The 22,565-nt window shown below is 42.7% G+C and overlaps 1 protein-coding gene across 2 annotated transcripts in view; it reads right to left on the bottom strand.

Moving 5' to 3' along the window:
• PTPN21 (protein tyrosine phosphatase non-receptor type 21) overlaps positions 1-22,565 on the bottom strand; it is a 438,348-nt gene that overhangs the window by 217,369 nt on the left and 198,414 nt on the right. For both annotated transcript variants that reach the window (XM_085626579.1, XM_085626580.1), the window contains exons 7-10: positions 19,873-19,960; positions 18,391-18,479; positions 16,843-16,930; positions 7,817-7,896 (exon numbers count right to left, since the gene is read on the bottom strand). In XM_085626579.1, coding sequence (XP_085482705.1) covers positions 7,817-7,896; positions 16,843-16,930; positions 18,391-18,479; positions 19,873-19,960 — 345 coding nt within the window. The remainder of the gene's footprint in view (positions 1-7,816; positions 7,897-16,842; positions 16,931-18,390; positions 18,480-19,872; positions 19,961-22,565) is intronic.

Below are 22,565 nucleotides of genomic sequence, written 5' to 3'. Positions count from 1 at the left end.
CAGGATCTGAATATCTAACTCAACCATGCCTCCGTATGAAGAGTTCAAACCTGAGTGGTAGTGTCTCGAGAGCATTGACGGATATCTCCAGAAGAGTGGAGTACAAGAGCATTTTGCATTTTCCGGGGAGGTGAACAAGTCACCCATACAGCCACTCACACACCCAGTCACTCACTCATATAGCCATCCCGATAGCTATACAGTCACTACACACCCACTTAACCACCCATAGAACCACTCACACTCACACTGCCACTCACTCACCCATACAGCCACTGACACACCCACTCATCTATCATTACAGCTACTCACACAGCAACACACTCATCCACACAGCCACTCACACACCCACTTATACACCTATAGTCACTCTCACACCCATACACACAAGGATACATTCAGGCACACAGTCACTCACATAATGGATGTAGTATCAATCAGTAGTAGTGCACCTAGTATACTAATCTAACTTTTGTAGTTGATTTGTATATATGTTTAACAATCCTATATTCTTAAAAAATACTTACACTCACTGACCATGTCATTAGTGGTGTAATATCTGAGGTCCTAGCAGTTCATTGCAGGGTGTATGTTATTGTAAGCTCAACTGCTGATTTTCTATGGTTTTGTACGAGTGAAATCTGAGCCTAACTATAACATTCCTGTAACCTTTGTTTTTTCCAGTGAATTTCTAAGGTTGTTCACATTCTATTTCCTAACTGTAACCTTTGAGAGTGAATATGTGAGTGAATGCCTAAGTAGGTCTGTGAATCAGTGTGAGAGTGTCTGAGTGGGTCTGTCAGCTGGGGGGGGTGGTGGTGGTGGGTATGGGAGTGACTTCAGAAGTGTCTCACTGGGTGTCTGAGTGGTTTTGTGAATGTCTGAGTAGGTCTGTGAGTGTCAGTGTGTCTGAGTGGCTCTGTGAGTGCCTCCATGAGTGTGTGAGTCAGTCTGTGAGTGGGCGCATGAGTGTCTGAATGGGTCTGTGAACGGCTGTGAGAGTGTCTGAATGGTTTTGTGAGTGGGTGCCTCAGTGGGTTTATGAGTGCTTGTGAAAATGTCTGAGTGAGTCTGTGAGTGGGTGCATCAGTGTCTGAGTGGGTCTATGAGTGGTTGTATCAGTGTCTGAGTAGGTCTGTCAGTGGGTGTGTGAGTATCTGAGTGGATGTTGAAGTGTCTGTATGGGTATGTCAGTAGCTGTGTGAGTGACTTGGCCACAAAGGAACCACACCTGCGATTTATTCCAACAAAACTCCACAGTTTCGCACAAAATATCTACCCAAGTGGAGTACTTTCTACTGGTTTAATACTAAGTGATCCTCCTTGGGTAAATGTCCACTATGTATTCTAAACTACAGTTGCTTTTTAGAGCATGAAAAAATGTCACCACTGATGGTGTGTGAGTTTTGGCAATGTGATTTGTTCTGGTGGGTCTTTATCCACAAATATGTCATAACGTAAATCCTCCTCTAGAGAAGACAATGAGACTACAAATAGGTACATCTCCACCAAACAAGGGTCTTTCTTCTGAACTATATGAAGCAAATGCTTCTTTGATTGGTGGAGATGTCCTCCTATTGCTCAGCATCATCAACGCCTCACCAAAATCGGTGGGAAACACGCTGGGGGGCCGCTTGTTAAGCTGTCTATCATCCTGGCAAAAGGCAGAAAGACCGTTGCATACTGCTAAGTTGGGCTAAGCGAAACGGGGAAGCTTCCAAGTGATTTCTACATTTGAATACTTGTAGCAATTTAAGGAGAGAGCCACGGACTCTGCTCTGCCCAGGTCAAGACAAGAAAGAACCCACTCGTCACGGTCTCTACAGACTGCACTCTAATAGCGCAACGATGCATTCACCTCCACATTTTAGATTGTCTTTCAATAAAGAATTGCTGATAAAACACACTTGCTTTGCCTTCGCCAACCCTGGAGTTAGAATCATTTGTCCTTTACAGAAGTGGAGCTTCAGCTGAGGCACCTGTTATGTTTATATTTGTAAGTGCTTCTAGTTGAGGTTTAATTTCTGTGAATGAGCATCCGAGCAAGGGACCCCAATCTTCCCGCGGCCCAGCCACAAATCAATTGGGGAGGAGGGCCATGTGCACCCCCCCTCGCTGGACAGAATTCAGCCCAAAGACTCCATGCCAGGGCCCAGCCATGTCTCACTTGGTGCCCTAGTTCCACCAAGGGCACTAAGTCTAAGTCTGCATGTTGGGGACCGCGGGATAGGCTCAAGGCCCCTGCAGTCCAGGACGGCTCCCTGCCTCCTGCTGGAGCCGGCACTGCTGTTGTACACAGGGATCTGTTGCAAATGCAGCTCCCTGTATGCAAGAGCAATAGTTCCATCTCTTCCCTGCCCACATGTCTGCGGGCAGTGGAAGAGATAAAAAACTCCGCTTCCGGCAAGCGGGAGCAGTTTGACAGCTCCCGCTTGCTGCGAGCGGAGTGTTTGCTTCAACTTGGCGGGAGCTGTCACCGCTCCTGCCAAGCAAAACCAAACAGCTTTGACACAGGGGTGGGCACCCTAGGACATAGCACGAGCCAGCCAATCGGAGCTGTGCAGATCTCTGCACAAGCTAGTTATTATTCACAAAGGCTTCGCTGTCCAAGTTCCAAATTTGGATTTTGTTAAATTTCTCACAAACTACTAAATGGATTTAGACCAAATAACAAAAAGCATGATCTGTGAACCGAAAGCTACATTTCTGCCAAATTTGGTGAAATTCTGTCCAATGGTTTGAGCTGCAGGCGTGTCTAAAGACTCCATTAGAATTATCATGGGAAACAAACTTTGACACCCCTTCCTATTTCTCAGCCCCCGTAGACGGATCACTCCGAAATTTTCCATGCACACCTAGAATCACCAGGGTACTTTTTTGGGGAAAGCTTTGTGAAGATTCATCAAGCGGCTTCAAAGTTTATGCAATTAAAAAAATGCTTTTCTTATGGAAACATGGTCCTAACTACAACTACCGACTGGCTAATGTTAGGGTAAGGGTGTTTTTAGGGTGTGTATGGGCTTTTGAGTTGTAAGGAATTTTTAGGGTTTAGGGCAGGTATGGTTTTTTGGGTGGCAATGGAATTTTTAGGGTTTAAGGGAGGTATGGGTTCTGGAGTGTAAGGTATTTTTTAGGATTAAGTGTGGGTATGGGTTTTTGAGTGGCAAGGGAATTTTTAGGTTTCAGGGTGGGTATGGGTTTTTGGGTGGCAAGGGAATTTTAGGGTTTAAAGTGGATGTGGGTTTTTTGGTGGTAAGGGATTTTATAGGGTGGGTATGGTTTGTGGGTGGCAAGGTTTAGGGTGGGTATGGGTTTTTGGATAGCAAGGAGATTTATAGCGTTTTTTGACTTGCCTATATCTTTGGTACCGGTGGACAAACATGAGATTTTCCCAAAAAGCGTGTAATGTTTCAAGTTGTGCATGGAAAAGTTTGGGGCGATCCATCAAGCAGGGGCTGAGAAAATGGGGGGTGGTTAAAAAAAGTATGTTTCCTATGTTAATTCCCTTAGAGTCTTTAGACACGCCTGCAGCCTAAACCACTGGACGAAATAACACCAAGTTTGGCAGAAATGTAGATTTGTTTCCAGAGATCACACTTTTTGTTATTTGGTGCTAATCCGTTCATTAGTTTTGGAAGTATTAAAAGAAAACCAAATGTGAAATATCTGGGCGGAGCCTAAGCACAGATCTCATGGTGGGATCTGATTGGCTGCCAACATTTCAAGCAGGGTGTGTTGGCAGCCATCTTGGGACCAATATACATGATAGCACCTCATTGAAATGCATTGTAGTGAATGGCTGGTATTGAGGGTCACAAAAAGGAGAACTTATAAAGGGTGATAAATGATTTATATTTTAACTAAAATTTGATGTTAATGGTACCATATTAGTTTAATTTTAGAAATTGTGGTGTGTTCTAAGGTGTGAAAAAGCCTTCTACTGGGATTTCATGAATCATGTTTGAGAGAAAACTGTTTTCTCATAATTTTCCCACAGAGGTTTTAGAAGGTGCTCCAGAGGCTACATTGAGAGCAAATATTCTGTAAATTCACACGATCTTTCTCAGCCATATGAAAATGAAGTCTGACATTCTCAGAAAATCATGTACTTTCAACAGGAGCAGCCTGTCAAGTGATTCCCTTGTGTTCTACTGCAGTCTCTAGAGTGTTCCAAAGAACAACTAGAGCACTACTGGTGTTACCTATTACAAAAGTATGGAAACCTGAAGCCACGTTGATTGAATCAAACTGGTATAACTTAAAACATTTAATTCAGATAGGAACAAAAGGAGGGGGTTCAGTCGGTCATAGAAATTACGGTTAGTGCTGTATGAGAAAAGAGTGGACACATTTTAAGTGAGTTCTCAAATATCTTCCTCTTCTATTTCATTAAAATCAGTCTGGCATGCACGGACCATGTCATGAGTGAATTAATAAGTGGGGTCATAAGCAGTGCATCACAGGGGCATAAGTTATAGTTAGCTCAGGTAAGTATAACTGCTGAATTTCAATGGTTTTGTACAGGAGCGAGCCGAACTATAACGTTTTTTATTTAAGTGCATTTCTACTGTTTTTTAACTAGACACGTTTGCAGAGTTGGGGAGAAAGGCGACGGGGCCTCCGACCAGATCTCGGCAATCCCGCTGTGTGGGACTTACTGCTGGTAACAGGAGGGCTTTTGACCCCAAGGGGCCTCCTGCGACTTCCGTCTGGCCTTTTTAAATATATATATATAAATTTAGTTTTTAATTACCGGAGGGGGGCCTCTTTTGTTTTTACATGCTTTTTGGCTATGTCGGGGTCCCTGGGAGATTCCATGACAAGCATTGGGAGGGGGGGGGGGGGGTTAGGGAATTCCTACACTGTCCTCTTCTCTTTACAAATTTCTTCAGGGGCTCGGCTGAAGCCGAGTCACAAGATGGCTGCCAACACTTCCTAGCTAAAGTGTTGGCCTCGAATCAGATCTCAGCACAAGATCGAGAGGGTTTGCGGAGCCTTCGAGCCTCAAGATATACATATTTGGATTTCATTTAGTATCTCCAAAACTAATAAATGGATTTACACCACATCACAAAGCACTCTTTCTGGACCAAGAACTAACTTTCTGCTAAATCTGGTGTAAATCCGTCCAGAGATTAGTCCTCTTTAAAATCCCTATGGGAATTAACATTGGAAAAACTGTTGTTTTTTTTTTACCTCCCCCCTAAATCTTGACCCCCGCTTGACGGATCGCCCTAAAACTTTCCATGCACAACAAGAATTACAGTGCACTTTTTGGGGGGTGAATTCCGTGATGATTCATCAAACTGCGCCAAAGCTACAGGCAAATATATATATATTTATTTTACCTACTGGCAGTCGCCAGTAGGTAGTTATAGTTAGGACCTAGTTTCCATAGGAAGAGCGATTTTTTCATTTGTCTATAACTTTGTTGTTGTTTGATGGATCCTCATGAAATTTTCAAAACGAATTTGCCAATCCCTTCACCTGCTGTGTTGTAAGTTCAGGGTGATCCGTCAAGCAGGGGCCATGAAAAAGGGGTGTCCCAAAATGTGTTTTCCCCAATGTTAATTTCCATAGGAAACTTTAGATACGACTATAGCCCAAACCGCATAACGGCATTACACCAAATTTGGCAGAAAGATAGCTGTTGGTCCAGAAAGCTACCTTTTTGTTAAGTTAAATGGTGTAAATCTGTTCAGTAGTTCCCGAGTTACTTAAAGAAAAAAAAAGAAAAAAAAAATATATATATATATATATATATATATATATATATATATCTCAATCAAAAGAATACCCTTTCAGGCATAGAGTGACAAATTATGCAAAACAAAAAAGCAGAGAACTCTGGGTAGTTTTCAAGTTTAGGTGGAAAGCAGCTCCTGTATAGAGCACTCTCAACACCAGCGGACACTCTAGATCTGCTCACCTCAAATGTCTGCTTTTCTATCAAAATTTTTAAGCATACGATTAGCACAGTGCTATCCACGCCGAGATAGAAATGGACAAAGTCTTTTGCCATTTCTACAGCAAAGTCTTTAAGCATAGGACTAGCACAGTGCTGTCCTTGCCAAGCTGTAAAATGACAAAAGCCATTTACCACTCCAGGCACAGTATTACCGCTTTGAATTGGTAAAATACCAATCAAGCCAACCTGAAATGAGTAAATATATATACACACACACTTGTAGGATCCGCGAACCCTTCGATCTCGTGCGGAGATCTGACTGGCTGCCAACACTCCAAACGAGGTAGTGTTAGCAGTCATCTTGTGAGTCGGCTTTAAGCGAAGTGACAGAAAAAACATTTTTTTTAAAGAAAAGAGGGAAGGGTAGAGACGCCCTGATCCCCCCTAGGACTCTTGAGCGAGGGGGGAGGAGGACCAAAAAAGCTTTTTTTGTTTTCTCTTATTTTTGGCGGGAGATGCTTAGGCTCTGAGACTCCCGCAGTAAATAAAAAAATCAAGCGCAGGATCTCGCACTTATTCATTAATAAGCCCCCCAGTGGGCCAGGTTCTGGGATCATTGTGGAAAAAGGAGGGGGGCGCACAGGGACCCCTCCTCAGGCTATTCAAAGCCCCGAGGACCGCCACCTCCCCGGGGCAGTAACATGATTATATTCCACCTCCCCGATGCACAGATTTAAATTACAGCCTCGGGGACCGCCTCCTTCCCGTTGCACAGATTTAGATTAAAAATAATGTGGTGAGCCCCGAGGACCACCACATGTGGCCCACACATTGCTAAATATTGTAAAGCAATGTGTGGGCCACATGGTCCTCCGCATGCTACAGGAACCACCACCCACAGGGCAAAATGTGAACAATTAAGGTGGTCCATCGTGGACTACCGGGGATCAAGTCCCCGGGGCTAAAATCAATGGTGGAGTGGGGGTTCGCAAAACACCCCTCCAAGAGCCATTAATGGCCTTGCTGGTCCCGCCAAGCCAGAGCAAACACTGCTTCTAATGAAAAAAGTGCAACAGGCTACATTTCAAATAACGGATTTACTTTTAAGACAAACATTTGATATTTTTCTTCCCTCAGATCTCCTTTGCAAGCTGTTGCTAATTATCATGGTAGGGTTATACTTATCCTCAATTTCTATACATTTTTACAAAGGTATGCCATCTATAATTTAAATTAATGAGTATATATTTGTATATAACATCACTTGTGCACTGATGACATACTGCTCTCTTTGAGAAATACCACTCTAAAAGACGTAGTAAGAGTTGCCTAAAATTGTAGCGTATATTTTACAAAACATTAAAAATGGAGAAAACACTGCAGCTGGTATGATTCCAACCACTGATGTTCGCAAAAGTGCTCCGACACTCGCTGGGTCTAGTACAATCTTTGGCAATCTACTAGATAAATAATATATATTACATAGACACATACATAAACTCACAAAAACAGTCTGCCTTTACAATTATAGCTAACCTATCAGTTTTTTTGTGGCCCACTCCATGTTCCCTTAAAATGAATTTCTAGGCATACCACTTACTCTTGAGCTAAGAGTGTGCCGTACTGTGTACTTTAGTGACATTGCAACACCAACTGTGACTGAAGAGAGGTATCTTGATTTAGACCAGTGAAAAGTTGATCAAATGGTCAACAAATATATGGATAGGCATGTGGTACATAAAACAATAGAAAATAGAGTCAGCTGTGGTAAAAGAGAGAACCATGTAGGTAATAACTAGAAGAGAATGAAGCAGTGTACCAACAAACATATAGACTAAAATATGGTGCAGCTGAGAAGAAAGAAAAATCAATTTATATTCCCCAGACCCATTTGTAGTGATAACTTACAGGCTGCACTTGTTCAGTCTATAAAATTTGTGCCTGGCAACACACATCCTCCACACGTACTTGGCAGTCTCCATGTCATCCTAAAAAACAAAAAATGAAGCTTACATTACTTTATGAATAAAAAGAAAAATAGTTGTGCATTGATGAGCAACTAGTTGCTTAAAAAGTACCATGATTAGTCTCACTATTTTGAATTAAACCATATATAGAGAATAGTACTCCACAAAAGGTGTCTAGGTCTGTGGAACTGCACCTTGACAAAAAGAAGAAAATGTCAATAAAGAATTGTTTGAGGAAGGAAAGGTCCAGCTGACCATGGGGGAATATTTCTCTTCTATTAGAAAAAAGACCGCAATTATTTGGTTTGTTGATCTAGAACTGGGGTGTCAAACGGAGGTCCAGGAGAATTGGATCCATTTAATATTTTGTGGAAACCCATATAAGACAAATTTCCATACAAGTTTAAATGGATTGTGCATAGTCATTGTTTTTTCTGAAAAGATGCCATGGACCTACCCCTCATGAATGTACACTGGATACCACTAATAAAGCAACTAAAGTGAAGACTGTCATAAAACTAGTTTTGCAAATAGAACCCATAGTGAAACGTTTGTGTGAAAAAGTGCCAACAAAGTCAACATGGCACCCTGCGTGGCTGCCATGCCAGCCAGCACTACCTGTAGGTATAGGTAAGCCACCTCTCAAGCAGGCCTCACATCCCTAAGGCAGGTTGCACTATACCATAGTTGAGGGCATATCTGCCTGAGTAGATATGCCTCTACAACAATTAAGTTCATTCTTACATATTGCAAGTGCCATGGAAGCCATGAGGTGTACATGTGCTGGAAACTCGACAACTAGTTCACCAGCACCATGATGAATTCACTGAAACCAGAAGTGGTTGATACCAAACAGCTCCTGGTACTAAATCCACACCGATGCCAGTGTAGGATTTATTAAAACGTACTCAGAAGGCACCTCAGAGGTGCCCCCTAAAAATCTACTGACCCTGGTGTGGGCACTGACTGGCTTTAGGCAGCCTGACACACGCAGACATGCTTCTGGACCCCTGGAGGAGAGCCTTTGCTCCCTGGCACCAGAAACAATGCACATCGTGGGCAGAGGTGCAGCATCTCCTCCCACAGGATGGGCCAGTGCTTGAAGGAGACACTTCAAAGGCCTGCTGCCTTTGTAATGTGACCCCCCCCCCCCCAGTCTCTGCTGCTAGCAGGTGGTAGCCCCCGGTTTACACACCCACGTTGGGCAGGAAAATTGTCAGGAAAACTCAAAGGGACTAGGAGGTGTGCCTACCTTTGCCAACTTCACTCCTCAGGTGGAGGATGCGAAAGTTAGGTACACTTTTCAGCCCCCTCCATCTTGAAGATGAGGGGACTCATCCAATCAGGGCTAGGTCTATGCCCCCTCCCAAAGGAGGGTGGCTTAATAGTGGGGGTAGTCACCCCAGGTAAGGTGCCCATTGGCCCTATCTACTACTCCCCTTAAACACCACTAATTGTAGTATTTAGGTGGCTCCCCCAGACCTGGAAACTAGATCTGCGATGACCTAAGAAGAAAGAAGACGTCACTGCAGAGAACACTGAAGACGACGACTGCCTTACCAGCCTTACCAGCCTCCAGGACTCTGCTACCCGTCTTGCAGCCAGCGACCTCTGAAACCCTGGGAGGACTGCTGCCTTCCAAAAAGACTCCAATCTCCTGTGGACAGCGAAACTGTCCAGAACAAATCTGCTCCAAGGGCTTCGGATCCAGCTGGAACTGCAACTTCTGCCCACTCTGCACCTGACGACGCCCATGGCCTGAGTCGGAGTGGCTCACCTGTCCAGTGAAGTCTCCCTAGCAATCCTGACAAAGACTCTGAAGGTAAAAGGCAACCCTTCACCCAAAGCCCCTGGGCCTTGGTGAGCTGAACCAACGGTGCCCCTACGAGCCTCTACATCTCTACATACCTCTGCTGTCATTGGTCTCCCTTCTACAAACTGGGTGCCACACCTGCAGCCTGTTTGTCGACTCCGTAATAGCACCCTGCACGTGGCTGTCCTCATACCGCTGGTGGTGTACGTTTGGGGCTGCTTTGTGGTCCCCCAGTGCTTGTCCTAAGCCCCAAAGCTTGGCCCCTGCAAATGATCTACTTACCTGCAAGCAGTGTGGCTTTGAGGACGCCAGTCTCCATTGAAACGCACTGGGCCAAACTCAGATTTTGACCTCTCCACCCGGCAGCACCTGTGCCGCTGGTGGTGCAGTTTTTGTACTCACTTGGCCCTTGCCCCCTGCTGACCTTTGGTCCAGGAGACTGCAACTGGAAGTGTGATACTTACCTGTTTAACTGCAATATTGTTTTCCCCATGGGATAACATTGAACTGTTCAGAAACTGCACTGTCAATTTTTGAAACTTAAAAGTATTTTTATTTAAAAACATACTTAAATTATTGCGAAGTACAAACAAAGCTTATTTTTCTAAAATTGGTGTGGATCTCCTTTTTGAGCTGTGTCTCCTTTATTGGTCAATTTTGTGCAATAAATATCTTACACTCCTCTGTGTTAGGTCTAAGGCTGCTTGCCCACACTACCACTAATAGAGCACTTGGGTTTTACATTGAGCCATGTACACTTTTGGGAAACCCCAGGACTCTGTGCATGGTATAACCACCTAGTGGCGTACCACATACAGAGTCAGCTTCCTATAATCCATAATGGTTGAATATATTTAACAGATATATTTTATGCCTCACAAAGACATTTTTGTAATGACAGTGCCTTAAAACGAGGGTGCTGTCTGCCTGTGCTTTGGTGATCGAGTTAAACCCTTTGATAAAAGGCAGTCAGGTGCGGCGTGGTATCTAGATTATAAAGAAGGTCCTGCATTGGAAATTACAAAGGATAGGTTTGTATAATTTATTTCGTCTTACCACATCACTGAAACTATTTAGTATTAGCTCCATCCCTGTAGTTTATTACACAAAACGCACAATTACACAACTTTGACAAACCCACATTGGGTGAAATGATTCAAACAGAGCCATCCTTATGAGACATGTCAATTCCTCGCCTTTCTTTCAATATCTACACCCACATCTTATTGCCCAGGTAATTTTTCAAAGCCCTTAAATGTAATGGCTGTGAATGCAACATGGGCTTTAAAAAACTACCTGTAAAAATGGTTTTCTTCAAGGTAATCCTATTTGTTCATGCATTCTACTTTTTTGGTGTGGAACTTAGAAGTTCAATAAAGCGCCCATGACGGATCTTTTGGGAATGGCAAACAACTAACTAGGTATCAATATAAGAGTTCTGCGGACAGAGATTACAAAAGAAAACTTTGCATTTCCTGCACATAATAAAATGAAAAACACTTTTCACCTTTGCTTGAATGGCTTATTAAAAAGAACAATAACTGGTTTGCATAAGATTTCCAGGTGCTATATATCAAATAAAGTACAGCCTTTCATACGAAAAGGATAGAAAGTTTGCAAATATGAAGACTTTTAGATAACATCTCTAGTGCAAAATTAAACACATCGAAAATCAGTAGGATATTTGTTGCAAAAGTATATTATAATCAGTTTCATACAAGTCAGATTTTTAATTTTTTTTTAAACACGCTGTAGTTCAGAATGTGTAGCGACCACGCAGAGAGATCATATCTTTCCTATATTGTTTTAAAGTGTGCAAAACATTTGCCAAGTTAACCTAAACATCTCTTCTCTGCTTATTACTGCTCATGTAGAAAATGAAACAGCAGGAGGATAAGTCTAGCTTCGTTTTAATTTGTTTAAACTGCAGCTTTAACTGCGCTACTTATCCTGCCTTTCCCCTTGGGTACTAGCTCTCGCAGCAGCACTGAGATGGCAGAACTCAACTGTAACAAGTAATGTAATGTAAACTAGATTTATATAGCGCACTATCACCCAACGGGTATCCTGGCGCTGGGAGAGTACCTTGTTGTTATATTGCATAGTTGATCGGCCACCATAAAATGAGACATATAGATAAAAATTAAGGGGGGGGGAGGGAACCAAAATAAGAGAACATGATGGATCAGTAACATTCCATCTGTGTATTACTCCTCCCTCGGGAACAACCATGTCTTCAACTTCTTCCTGAATTGCATTAAATTCTCGCTTTGTCTGATGTCAGTAGGAGGTTCATTCCACAGCCCACAAGTTATTACAGTTAATGTCTTTTTTATTACAGGTGAATGGATGCGTCACAACTCGCCTGTAATAAGGATATTAGACGCAGGCGTTTATACTAGGTTACAGGATTCCATCAATCATAAAAGATCGAAGAACCAAACTGGCAATTTACATTTAAGTAAATATTTACATCAGAAATCTAGCATTTAATTGGTTGCCACAGAAAGCTAACATCATTGTCTTTATAGTTGGAAAAACTCAGCTCCTCAAAATAAAAAAAAAACAAGCGTCCTGTGGTGGACATGCTCATAGTTTGTGCAGGGAAATGGAATTTAACCAAAACTAGTCTTCACAAAACAAAAGAGATACCAGGAATAGAATCAACCAAGAGGAGGGTAGATGAAAACTGAATCTAGGATAGCTACAGCCGAGTAGTAAGAGTGGAGATACTGCATTCCCCAGGCAATAGAGGGTGTCTGGGCATACTACAGGGACATGAATACAGAATAGGCCTGTGCCACGTCCAGATTTTAGATAAATTCAGACACGGGCACATAGACTGGAGTATCAAGAAGACTAACAAGTCTACGACTTAACACCGCACATATTGAAATAGAATTCTTAACATACACAAACATAGTCAGAAAATATAATAAACTAGACATTAGAGCACCCATCAGCTCTTGGAACCATCAGCCAATTTCTACACATATATTAGTTGGCAAAATATACCAAGCCAAACTGAGAAACTAGGTAAGTAATTTGGTTCAGATCTCACCCAGCTAAAGAGTTACAACTCTTTAAAATTAACATTCTTTCTCTTTGCTGCGCAGATCCACAAAATCGAATTAGAAACCTGAATGTAAAGGAAGTGTTTCACTATGAGGCACACAACGGTCTGTCTGTGTGCCATTGAAGTGTATATCACCAGTTAATGGTTAGGATTGAACTATTTGCATAGCACCTTAATGTTGCCTCAATTACTAATCATGGAAAACATAAATGTAACTTCTGTAGAACAAAACTTTTTCTGAACGGTCAAGATCCCATTCAAGAATACTCGTTTTGCAGGATAATTACATGTATTTATACCGGTAAATAATCTGCAAGGGTTGTCCATTAAACGCTTCTCCAAAGAATATAGTGTCCTTTAGACCCAGCAATTCCTTACCCGGCTGAGATTGAACGTGGAGAACAGTGACTGAAGAGAAGGGATGGTCTGGGGAAATATATTTTAATTAATACAAAAATAAAAGTAATGAGGTGGAGAATAGAAAGTGTTCCAGGATCTAAATATTACTGGTTACATTTCATGCAAGTAGCACTGTAAGGGCATTTGATTAGGGAAATTGTTACATTTGTGGCAGGAAACATTCTGAGTATTCTAAATTGGAGCAGAAATACCCCATTTCATTGTACAGAGGCCTCGATAAAGCAAGTTGAGATTTGGAGATTCCTGAGATATTTCTACAGAGATTTAGTTTCCTGTTCGGACGTGAAGCTCTGAAAGGTTAAATCAGCACACCAGGCAAAAACTGTATAAACTATTTTTATGCTTCTGATCAAAATGAACTGGAAATTCATGTTAACAATGATTAAAACAAATGCCAGTCTAAAAAATAAAAGGAGTGACATGGCTTTTCTGCAAGCGTCCCATCTTTGAAAAAGAAGAGGCAGTGAACCTTTGCAAGAATTAGTTGGGTTGGAACATCCCAGACTCCTCTGAACCAGACAGAAAAGGTGGGGCCATTATCTCACAACAACTTGATTACTAAAGTAACTCATGAAAAATCTGACCCAGAAGGCACCTGGCTGCGAACAATTGTGGAAATGAGGGAGAGAAGGCTGCTACTCTTTATATGTTGAACCATAATTTCAGCAGACTCCTCACCCGGAGAATTATCTCAGGCATCAGATGGATCCGGAAATTTCAAAGCTCTCACGTCGCCGATGGGGAGAACTGGCCTCATCTATTGCATCACAGAAGCAATAAAGTGCACCCCCTGCAGTGGTGCAATAATGTCAGTTACGATCCATTTTTTCCAAGGCTTTAGGGTAAACAGGCAGAATGACATCAATAATGATAAAGAAGCACAGTGCCTAAATATGCCTATTAGGGAACTTATTAACTTACCCTGTAATAATCCATCAAATGGGAAAGGAGGCGTGTCTGTGAGGGATCTGCAGGTGGATAGAGTATCTACCAGAACGAATGTTACTGCAGGTAATCAACTTTTGCTTCTGATGGATATTTCCAACTGCAGATACCTAACCTGGAGAATTGATTGCCGAGCAGTACCCTGCCTGGGAGAAGTGATGATGGATACTTTTAAAAGAAAATCCTGCAAGACAGATCTGGCAAAGTAGCCATCTCTACGCACCTCTAAATCCTGGCAGAAATGATTGGCAAAAGTGCGTAGTGATGACTATTTGGACGATTTACATACGTTTCCTATTGGAACCTTCCCTTGCAAGAACAGAAGTGCTGACTTTAGCCCTAGTGGAATGAGCTTGGGCCCCTCCTGGAGAATCCTTCTCCTCAGTACAGAGCAGGTTTTGCTGCAGAGAATGATCCGCCTGGAAAGGTTCAATTTCTGGACAGATTTGACCTTCTTTGCACCACAATATCCGACAGAGAGCTGGATATCCAGTCATATATGCTTTTTGGCATGTGGTCCAGGTAGAATTAGACCGTCCACCTACGATCCAACCTATGGAAACGCTCCTCCTCCTTCTTGGGATGGGGCGGGGCACAGGTGGGAATGACCACCTTTGGCAGAAAAGCAACCCTGGTTCGCATCACTAACTTTTATGGGAAACAGGTATTGAAGGGAGGACAAAAAGAAACTGACCTTGCATCTCACTTAACCTTCTGACCGAAGTAATGGCTATTAAGGTGACAGTTTTCAATGTCAACATCCTTACCATCCTAAAGAGACTACTTTGCTGGGGCTGGAACAGGGTCCCCACAAGAAAAGTTAACACTGGATTAAGGTCCCATTGGGAAACAACAAAACGGTTCCGGGGATACAGATTCAACAACCCCATTAAAAAAAAAGTGATGCGCCAATGGTCTGTGTACCAACCTTTGTTACCAATCCAGGCCAATGAGGAGGATTTGAGCTCGGTCCTGGCAAATCTTCCTCAGGATACAGGGAATCAATGGAATGGGGGAAAACACGTATTGCAGCGGAAATTTTATTTTATTATGTTCCCCAATGCTCCCCTTTGAGCATTGTCCAATGAGGCAAACCTGTCCACCTCAGGAGTGCCCCCATGGGCGAAGATGTCTTGGGCTACCAGTGGCAGAAGTTGCTGCTCAGGATCGGCAACATCATGCCAGCTCAGGATGTCGGCTCGAAAGGCAGAGACCCTGCTAGCTGATTGGCAGTTAACCAGATCCCTTGGTGCTCAAGACCACAGTCAAAGCTTCCAGGCAAAGGAGGCGAGACCCTATTCCTCACTGCTTTTTGGCAAGCCACATTGCTGGCCGTCAAGATGGGGGCGGCCTGACTCTCGGTGGAAGGGAAGACTACCTTCAGCGCCAACCGAATCACTCGCAAGTCTAACAGGTTGATATGAAAAGCCTGCTCCTCCAGAGAGCAGAGGCCATTGATTTCTGGATCATTCTGTGAGCTCCCCACCAACAGGAGGAGGCATCCGTCACTACCGTAGTCACTTTTGGAGGGTGTTTAGAAGACTATGCCATAGGTCACGTTGGCCTCATTTCCCACCATACCAGTTCCATTGCAGCGCTGGAATAGTCTCCCCATACTGTAGCCACTGCCAGCAGAGGTACCACTGCAGACCCTTACATGCCAACATGCATATGTGACTAGGAAAATACAGGAAGTGAGCAGACCTAGGAATCTAAAGACCTTCAGGACAGAACTCGGGAGCTTGTTGGAAGTACCAAACCATTTCTTCGACATATGCAACTGTCAATGATTATTCAGCATTGTAGGAAGTCATTCTACACCTTCATTTACAGATCTGCTGCTAGCTTTGTCAAAGGACTCAAGCTGATCCTTCACGGAGAAGGCCCGACAAGGCTCTATCCAGTCTAGGATTGCTTGTATTTCGATTCAGTGGGTGCACAGCCATGCAGATCCCGCTAGACTAGAGTAGGCTGAAGGCTGATTTGCATTGGGTTTCTCTCTGGAGTGACACTGTGAGCAAATAAACGCTGGAATGTAATGGGGCACAGAGAAATATGAACTGCGGCTGAGATTAATTCAAGCACTCAAGTGCAGATCTGGCACTGTTACATTCACTATTGAAGGATTCGGAATTTGGATTAATCTGCAAGAGGAAGGTAGTAAGTAAACTTGTTAGTTTTTGGTTTATCAAAATCAGACTCCTGCTTTGGGAATTTTCTTTGAAAAACAAAAAACATCTTAAAAGCTTGACAAATGCCAATCAATTTGACTGTACTGTCCATCAGATGTTTCTCACATTGACAGGGACTGATGTGAAGGTAGTACCTGCCAATGATTAAAGATGTCGGCCAGCCAAGCGGACATCTCCAAATGCGGAGGACATGTACTCTGTCAGGGCAACAGAGTATTTTACTCTGTCGTCCTGAAGTACAAAGTATACTCCATACTCTAAATCATGCCCTTTGTAGTTAACCTAGGACTGCAATGGTTTCTTTAAAGTCATTTTCATAACATCTCAAATGTAAGAATGAAATATTGTAATTTAAAAATGACTACCAGCCATGCAGACTCTTTCCAAAGCCTAATCATAAAAACACCAGCTACCAACCCCAAGTACTTGATGTAGATTATAATGTTCCATAATCAAGTTATTATCATAGAGATTGCTACTATGTCTTTGAAACCAAGTAGGAAAAGAAAAGATTCACTCACTGTTTGGAACTGAATAGTTTCCTCCTTGCTGGCAAGCTCTAGTGTAAAAAAGGACTTGTTGTGCGACATGTTCGCAATGTCATGCCACCTACAGACAGAAATGGTGAGACACAAAAGAAATAAAGTGTGTTTATATTGTTACCAAAGCGCAGGAGAACCAAATTTACTGATACTGACTGAAGTTGGGGATAATATTTCCAGCATTTTTGTTTTGAAAGTTTGTACTAATAAATAAGAATGTATTGGCAATCTCCTTTCATTTATCTTTCCTAGATTTCATGTATGGAATAGGAGATTGAACAAACTATGCCTCAAATAGAGAATACACCCAACATTTTGCATTTTGAAACAAAAAATCATTTCAAAGAAGAAGACAATCCTCAGAAAGCAAGTCAGGATAGCCTATCAAAAATTAGCATGATTATTTTTTTTTTACTGATAATAGAAATTGGCAGCAGTGCTTATTCCCCATCACTCAGTTTTCAGAACTCAGGGAAGACGATAACGTGAAGGAGCTTTGGATAGAGAACACCATGCTATTCCATCTGACCATTTAGGAACAGTGCTAAAATTACCGTTCGTAGTGGAGCCTGGGTGCAAATAGGGATGGAGTTTTTCACCGACTTGAAACCACATCAGCCCATTTTTTTATATATACAGACCCGCCTGCCCTGTTACCTGTGCTCTTTGGAAAACACTTTTAATGCCAAAAAAAATGTAGTGTGCTCCCAAATATGTGCAATTGCATAGTTAACTCTACATAAGGAAAGCAATTCGGGACATATATAGAGCGATGCTTGAGCAATGTTCAGTTTGCGGAGGGGTAGCTGCAGTGGGGTTTGTAATTTGGGGAAAATCATTTGTGATTGAACATTAAAAGTAAGCCACTAAAATTGTAGAAAATTTGTGTAAGGAAATCTAACTGATTTCCAGCATGCACCTTAGCAAATATACTTGAAATATTATTAAGCCAACATCTTTAGGCAAATCTCAGGAAGCTTTAAACAATAAGAACCAACTGTAGGGGAAGGGATCCAATCACAAAAATTACAGCAGAGTGACAGGGGACCATGTTGCTGAGCAGGACAGTAGAATCCAATATTGTTCCATGAAGGCCATATCCATGCCAGATTTCAAGGATGTCTACAAGTTATATACTTCTATTTTCTGATTCAAAATGAGGATTAGTTACGTAGTCAATGGCTATCCGTAAAATGTGGTATGGATCCAGTCCTCATCTACAAACACGCCTGTGATAAGGTCTAATATAAATCTAGTCAAGAGTAAACAAAATAAATCGAAAATGCACTTGCATGGAACATTTTATAACTTCTCCATGCGTGATCTCAAAGACCCAGAATATAGTAGTAGCATGTAAGAAGGGAACAGCATTTCTCTGAAACACTTCCAAATATTACTTTACAAACCATGGCTATGGCTTCTTCGAACACAGACTCAATTAAAGTACAGCACTCCTCTCCAAACTCAAACCACCCTCCAAAAGTCATCCAGAGCATACATTTATTTTTTGATTGACATTTTGCTCACCAAAACACCACAGGTGGTCTGCCATTTTTGTGCTTCACAAAGATGCCATCCAAACATGCTCCGATACAGATATCGTATCCTCGGCTGTCCTATAAGAAGCAACAAGAGAACATTGCAAGAACATAAAATTAGGTGGCTAGTATGATATTACCATAGAACACAAACTAAAAAAAAAAAAAAAAAGAAAAGAAAAAAGGCAAAATCCCTCCAAATTACAACGTAATGCCAGTAATACATAGTTCCAATTCACTACCAAAGAACAATTGTGGTTGCCAGACCTCCAGAGCAGTACCAGCAAAAGTAGAATCAGGTTTAGTTTGGGAGGGTGGCTGAATATGGATTACTACTGAGTTACTATGGAAAATGTAACAGGTGTGGGTGTGGACTGTTGTCACAACCAAGCCCTTTGAGCAAACAAGGTCCATTACATTTGCCTAAATTAAGGTAACTTTACCATAACTTTCTAGTCAGTGGGCATTCATTGACTTCACAACTTACTTATTACAATAAAACCTTAGATATCACAATTTGAAGGCTTTTATTAAAATCAACTTGATGAAATTATAGGAGGATTATTTGTGCATTGTAACAAATTAGTCAGAAACCTCCATGAAAAAAACCTGCAGTACTTAAAATGCTTCAAAATAGTCAACCCTTCGAAATCCCTCGCTCTATGCGGTTGCAGTTAGATGTTTACCCTGGCACTCACCAACAAGTGACTGGGATTCTCCCTGAATCTATGCGATTGCCTCATTGAGCTTCTTTTGTGCATGATAGTACATACAACTGTATGCCCAAATAGTTACTTGCTGTCTTTATGCACTCTCTCTGGGACACATCACATCTGTTTAATACCTGCAAAAGTCTGCTGTGCTGCAGAGAGCCCTCTGTGTCCCTTGGCATTCCCTTATGATACACTCCTATGAATCCCACTTTCAGTGACTGCTAATTTAGGGCAAAGGATGTGGGGGAATTTGTGAATTAAGCTGCTAGGCTATCCAGAATGGGCCACGCAACACAAAACTTCATTTTTGTAAATGACTTGATTTCTTCACCTCATTCAGAGATTCTTATTTCTGCCTGATGACATCCTAAAATGCGTACCCCCTTCCATGTCTGTCTGTCCCCAGCACGCATGGTAGCCAGTGGCAATTATACACAAAAAGCACACCTCTGGTCCTTAGGGCTGCACATTAACATTGCCCTCTGCAATTTCTGAAAATATGTCTCATCCACTTCCCACAGCAATACAAATATAGCACATCATCACAAAACACCCAACCAAAATCCTCCACTCTGTACCTCAGTCATGAACAACCAATACCTGTTTTTGTTCATTTGTAGATGCATCTGCATGCATCCCAAATCAAAATAACAGTGCTTCAGGAACAAACTGGGGACAGCATTGTGCTGCAGAATTGCCAATTGCAACAAAGGTACCTGCAAGTCTACTGCTCAGCCTTAAAAACAAACAGATTATACCTTTGCGGGGTAGCTTTCTTCTCCATAGCCATCCATCCTTTCTACCTCCTGCATGTATAACATTTCTGTCTCAGGTGGAGTGAGGCCCCTTCAAAATAGGAGAAAAGTCACATTTAGCATTTTTTGTCCTCTGACATCAATTAAAATTGTAATCAAAGTCGACATTGTGTAAACGTCCAGGTATTAGATTGTGCTTATTAATTGGGTTCTAAGCACTCACACTTGGTAAAAGCAACATAACTAAAGCACAGGGATTCATAACATCATTTAAGTGGGGAAGTCAGGATTAGAAGTCTGCTCGCTGAGGTTAGTTATTTAACCAGGAGACCACATCTGCGCCAGAGAATGTTTAGGCATCAACAAATAATCAGAGAAAACAAATACTGTTTGCTCTATATGACCAAATAAATCACGGAATATATCAGCCTGCCTCCTTTACCAGTTTTTCACATGCAAAAGTATTCATGGTACCTAAAAGGTCTCTTAGCCACCTACATATTGACTAGCTCAGTAAAACCCTGACAACTCTAGTGAATCCCTGAAAAAACAATTGGTGGATACTGGATATAACACTTCATTGTAAGACTTCATAAGCACTGTGTAACTGAGTGGCACAGAATGACTATGATACTGAATTTAAGTAATGAAACAAGACCCAGATTTAAGTTATTGTGTACTGGCACTGAGAAACCCTAAAGGGTGCTTATAAATTAAATAATAAATAAAATAAATATTAAATGTTGCTCGCCCGCTGATGTGACTCTCCAGAATGTATGCATTTTCAGCATTCCGTCCATCATTTGTTTGTTGTAACGCTTTTCGCCCTAAGTGGGATGGGTATTCCCAGACGTGGGACCCGTGCTCACTGTGCCACTGGAGTCAAGCTATCCTGGCTGATGACGGCTGATAGCCAGAAACCGGTCCTAGGATGCTTGATTCCGGTCCAAGGAAGACATGGCTTGGCAGTTCGGGCTGGACTGTTCCCATGAGGCACAGGGTCAAGACTGATTTGCATATGGCCATGTCTAAACTGGGGTGGTGTAGTGGGCAAAAGAACGATGGATTTAACCCAGATCTCTTGACTGGGGGAGAATGTATGCATTGTCAGCATTCCGTCCAATCATTTGTTTGTTGTAACGCTTTTCGCCCTAAGTGGGATGGGTTTTCCCAGACGTGGGACCCGTGCTCACTGTGCCACTGGAGTCAAGCTATCCTGGCTGATGACGGCTGATAGCCAGAAACCGGTCCTAGGATGCTTGATTCCGGTCCAAGGAAGACATGGCTTGGCAGTTCGGGCTGGACTGTTCCCATGAGGCACAGGGTCAAGACTGATTTGCATATGGCCATGTCTAAACTGGGGTGGTGTAGTGGGCAAAAGAACGATGGATTTAACCCAGATCTCTTGACTGGGGGAGAATGTATGCATTGTCAGCATTCCGTCCATCATTTGTTTGTTGTAACGCTTTTCGCCCTAAGTGGGATGGGTATTCCCAGACGTGGGACCCGTGCTCACTGTGCCACTGGAGTCAAGCTATCCTGGCTGATGACGGCTGATAGCCAGAAACCGGTCCTAGGATGCTTGATTCCGGTCCAAGGAAGACATGGCTTGGCAGTTCGGGCTGGACTGTTCCCATGAGGCACAGGGTCAAGACTGATTTGCATATGGCCATGTCTAAACTGGGGTGGTGTAGTGGGCAAAACAACGATGGATTTAACCCAGATCTCTTGACTGGGGGAGAATGTATGCATTGTCAGCATTCCGTCCATCATTTGTTTGTTGTAACGCTTTTCGCCCTAAGTGGGATGGGTATTCCCAGACGTGGGACCCGTGCTCACTGTGCCACTGGAGTCAAGCTATCCTGGCTGATGACGGCTGATAGCCAGAAACCGGTCCTAGGATGCTTGATTCCGGTCCAAGGAAGACATGGCTTGGCAGTTCGGGCTGGACTGTTCCCATGAGGCACAGGGTCAAGACTGATTTGCATATGGCCATGTCTAAACTGGGGTGGTGTAGTGGGCAAAAGAACGATGGATTTAACCCAGATCTCTTGACTGGGGGAGAATGTATGCATTGTCAGCATTCCGTCCATCATTTGTTTGTTGTAACGCTTTTCGCCCTAAGTGGGATGGGTATTCCCAGACGTGGGACCCGTGCTCACTGTGCCACTGGAGTCAAGCTATCCTGGCTGATGACGGCTGATAGCCAGAAACCGGTCCTAGGATGCTTGATTCCGGTCCAAGGAAGACATGGCTTGGCAGTTCGAGCTGGACTGTTCCCATGAGGCACAGGGTCAAGACTGATTTGCATATGGCCATGTCTAAACTGGGGTGGTGTAGTGGGCAAAAGAACGATGGATTTAACCCAGATCTCTTGACTGGGGGAGAATGTATGCATTGTCAGCATTCCATCCATCATTTGTTTGTTGTAACGTGATTCTCCAGGCAGCTGTATTGTTAGACACTATAATTTCGTTAAAAACGAAAGTCCTTGCAAGCAGCCATAGCAAATTATTTTACAGCACACAACATAATAGATACATATACATAACCTACTGGCGGACGCCAATAGGTAGTTCAAATTAGGACCTAGTTTTCATAGGGAAATAGTTTTTGACTTGCTTATAACTTTGGCGCCATTTAACGAATTTTCCCCAAAAGTGCCCTCCTGATTCTAGTTGTGCTTGGAAAGTTTC

This window comes from Triturus cristatus, chromosome 9 (assembly GCF_964204655.1).
Source record: "Triturus cristatus chromosome 9, aTriCri1.1, whole genome shotgun sequence".
NCBI lineage: Eukaryota > Metazoa > Chordata > Amphibia > Caudata > Salamandridae > Triturus > Triturus cristatus.
Note: the sequence above shows the minus strand (reverse complement) of the source record. Positions and strands in the feature narration are given on the sequence as shown.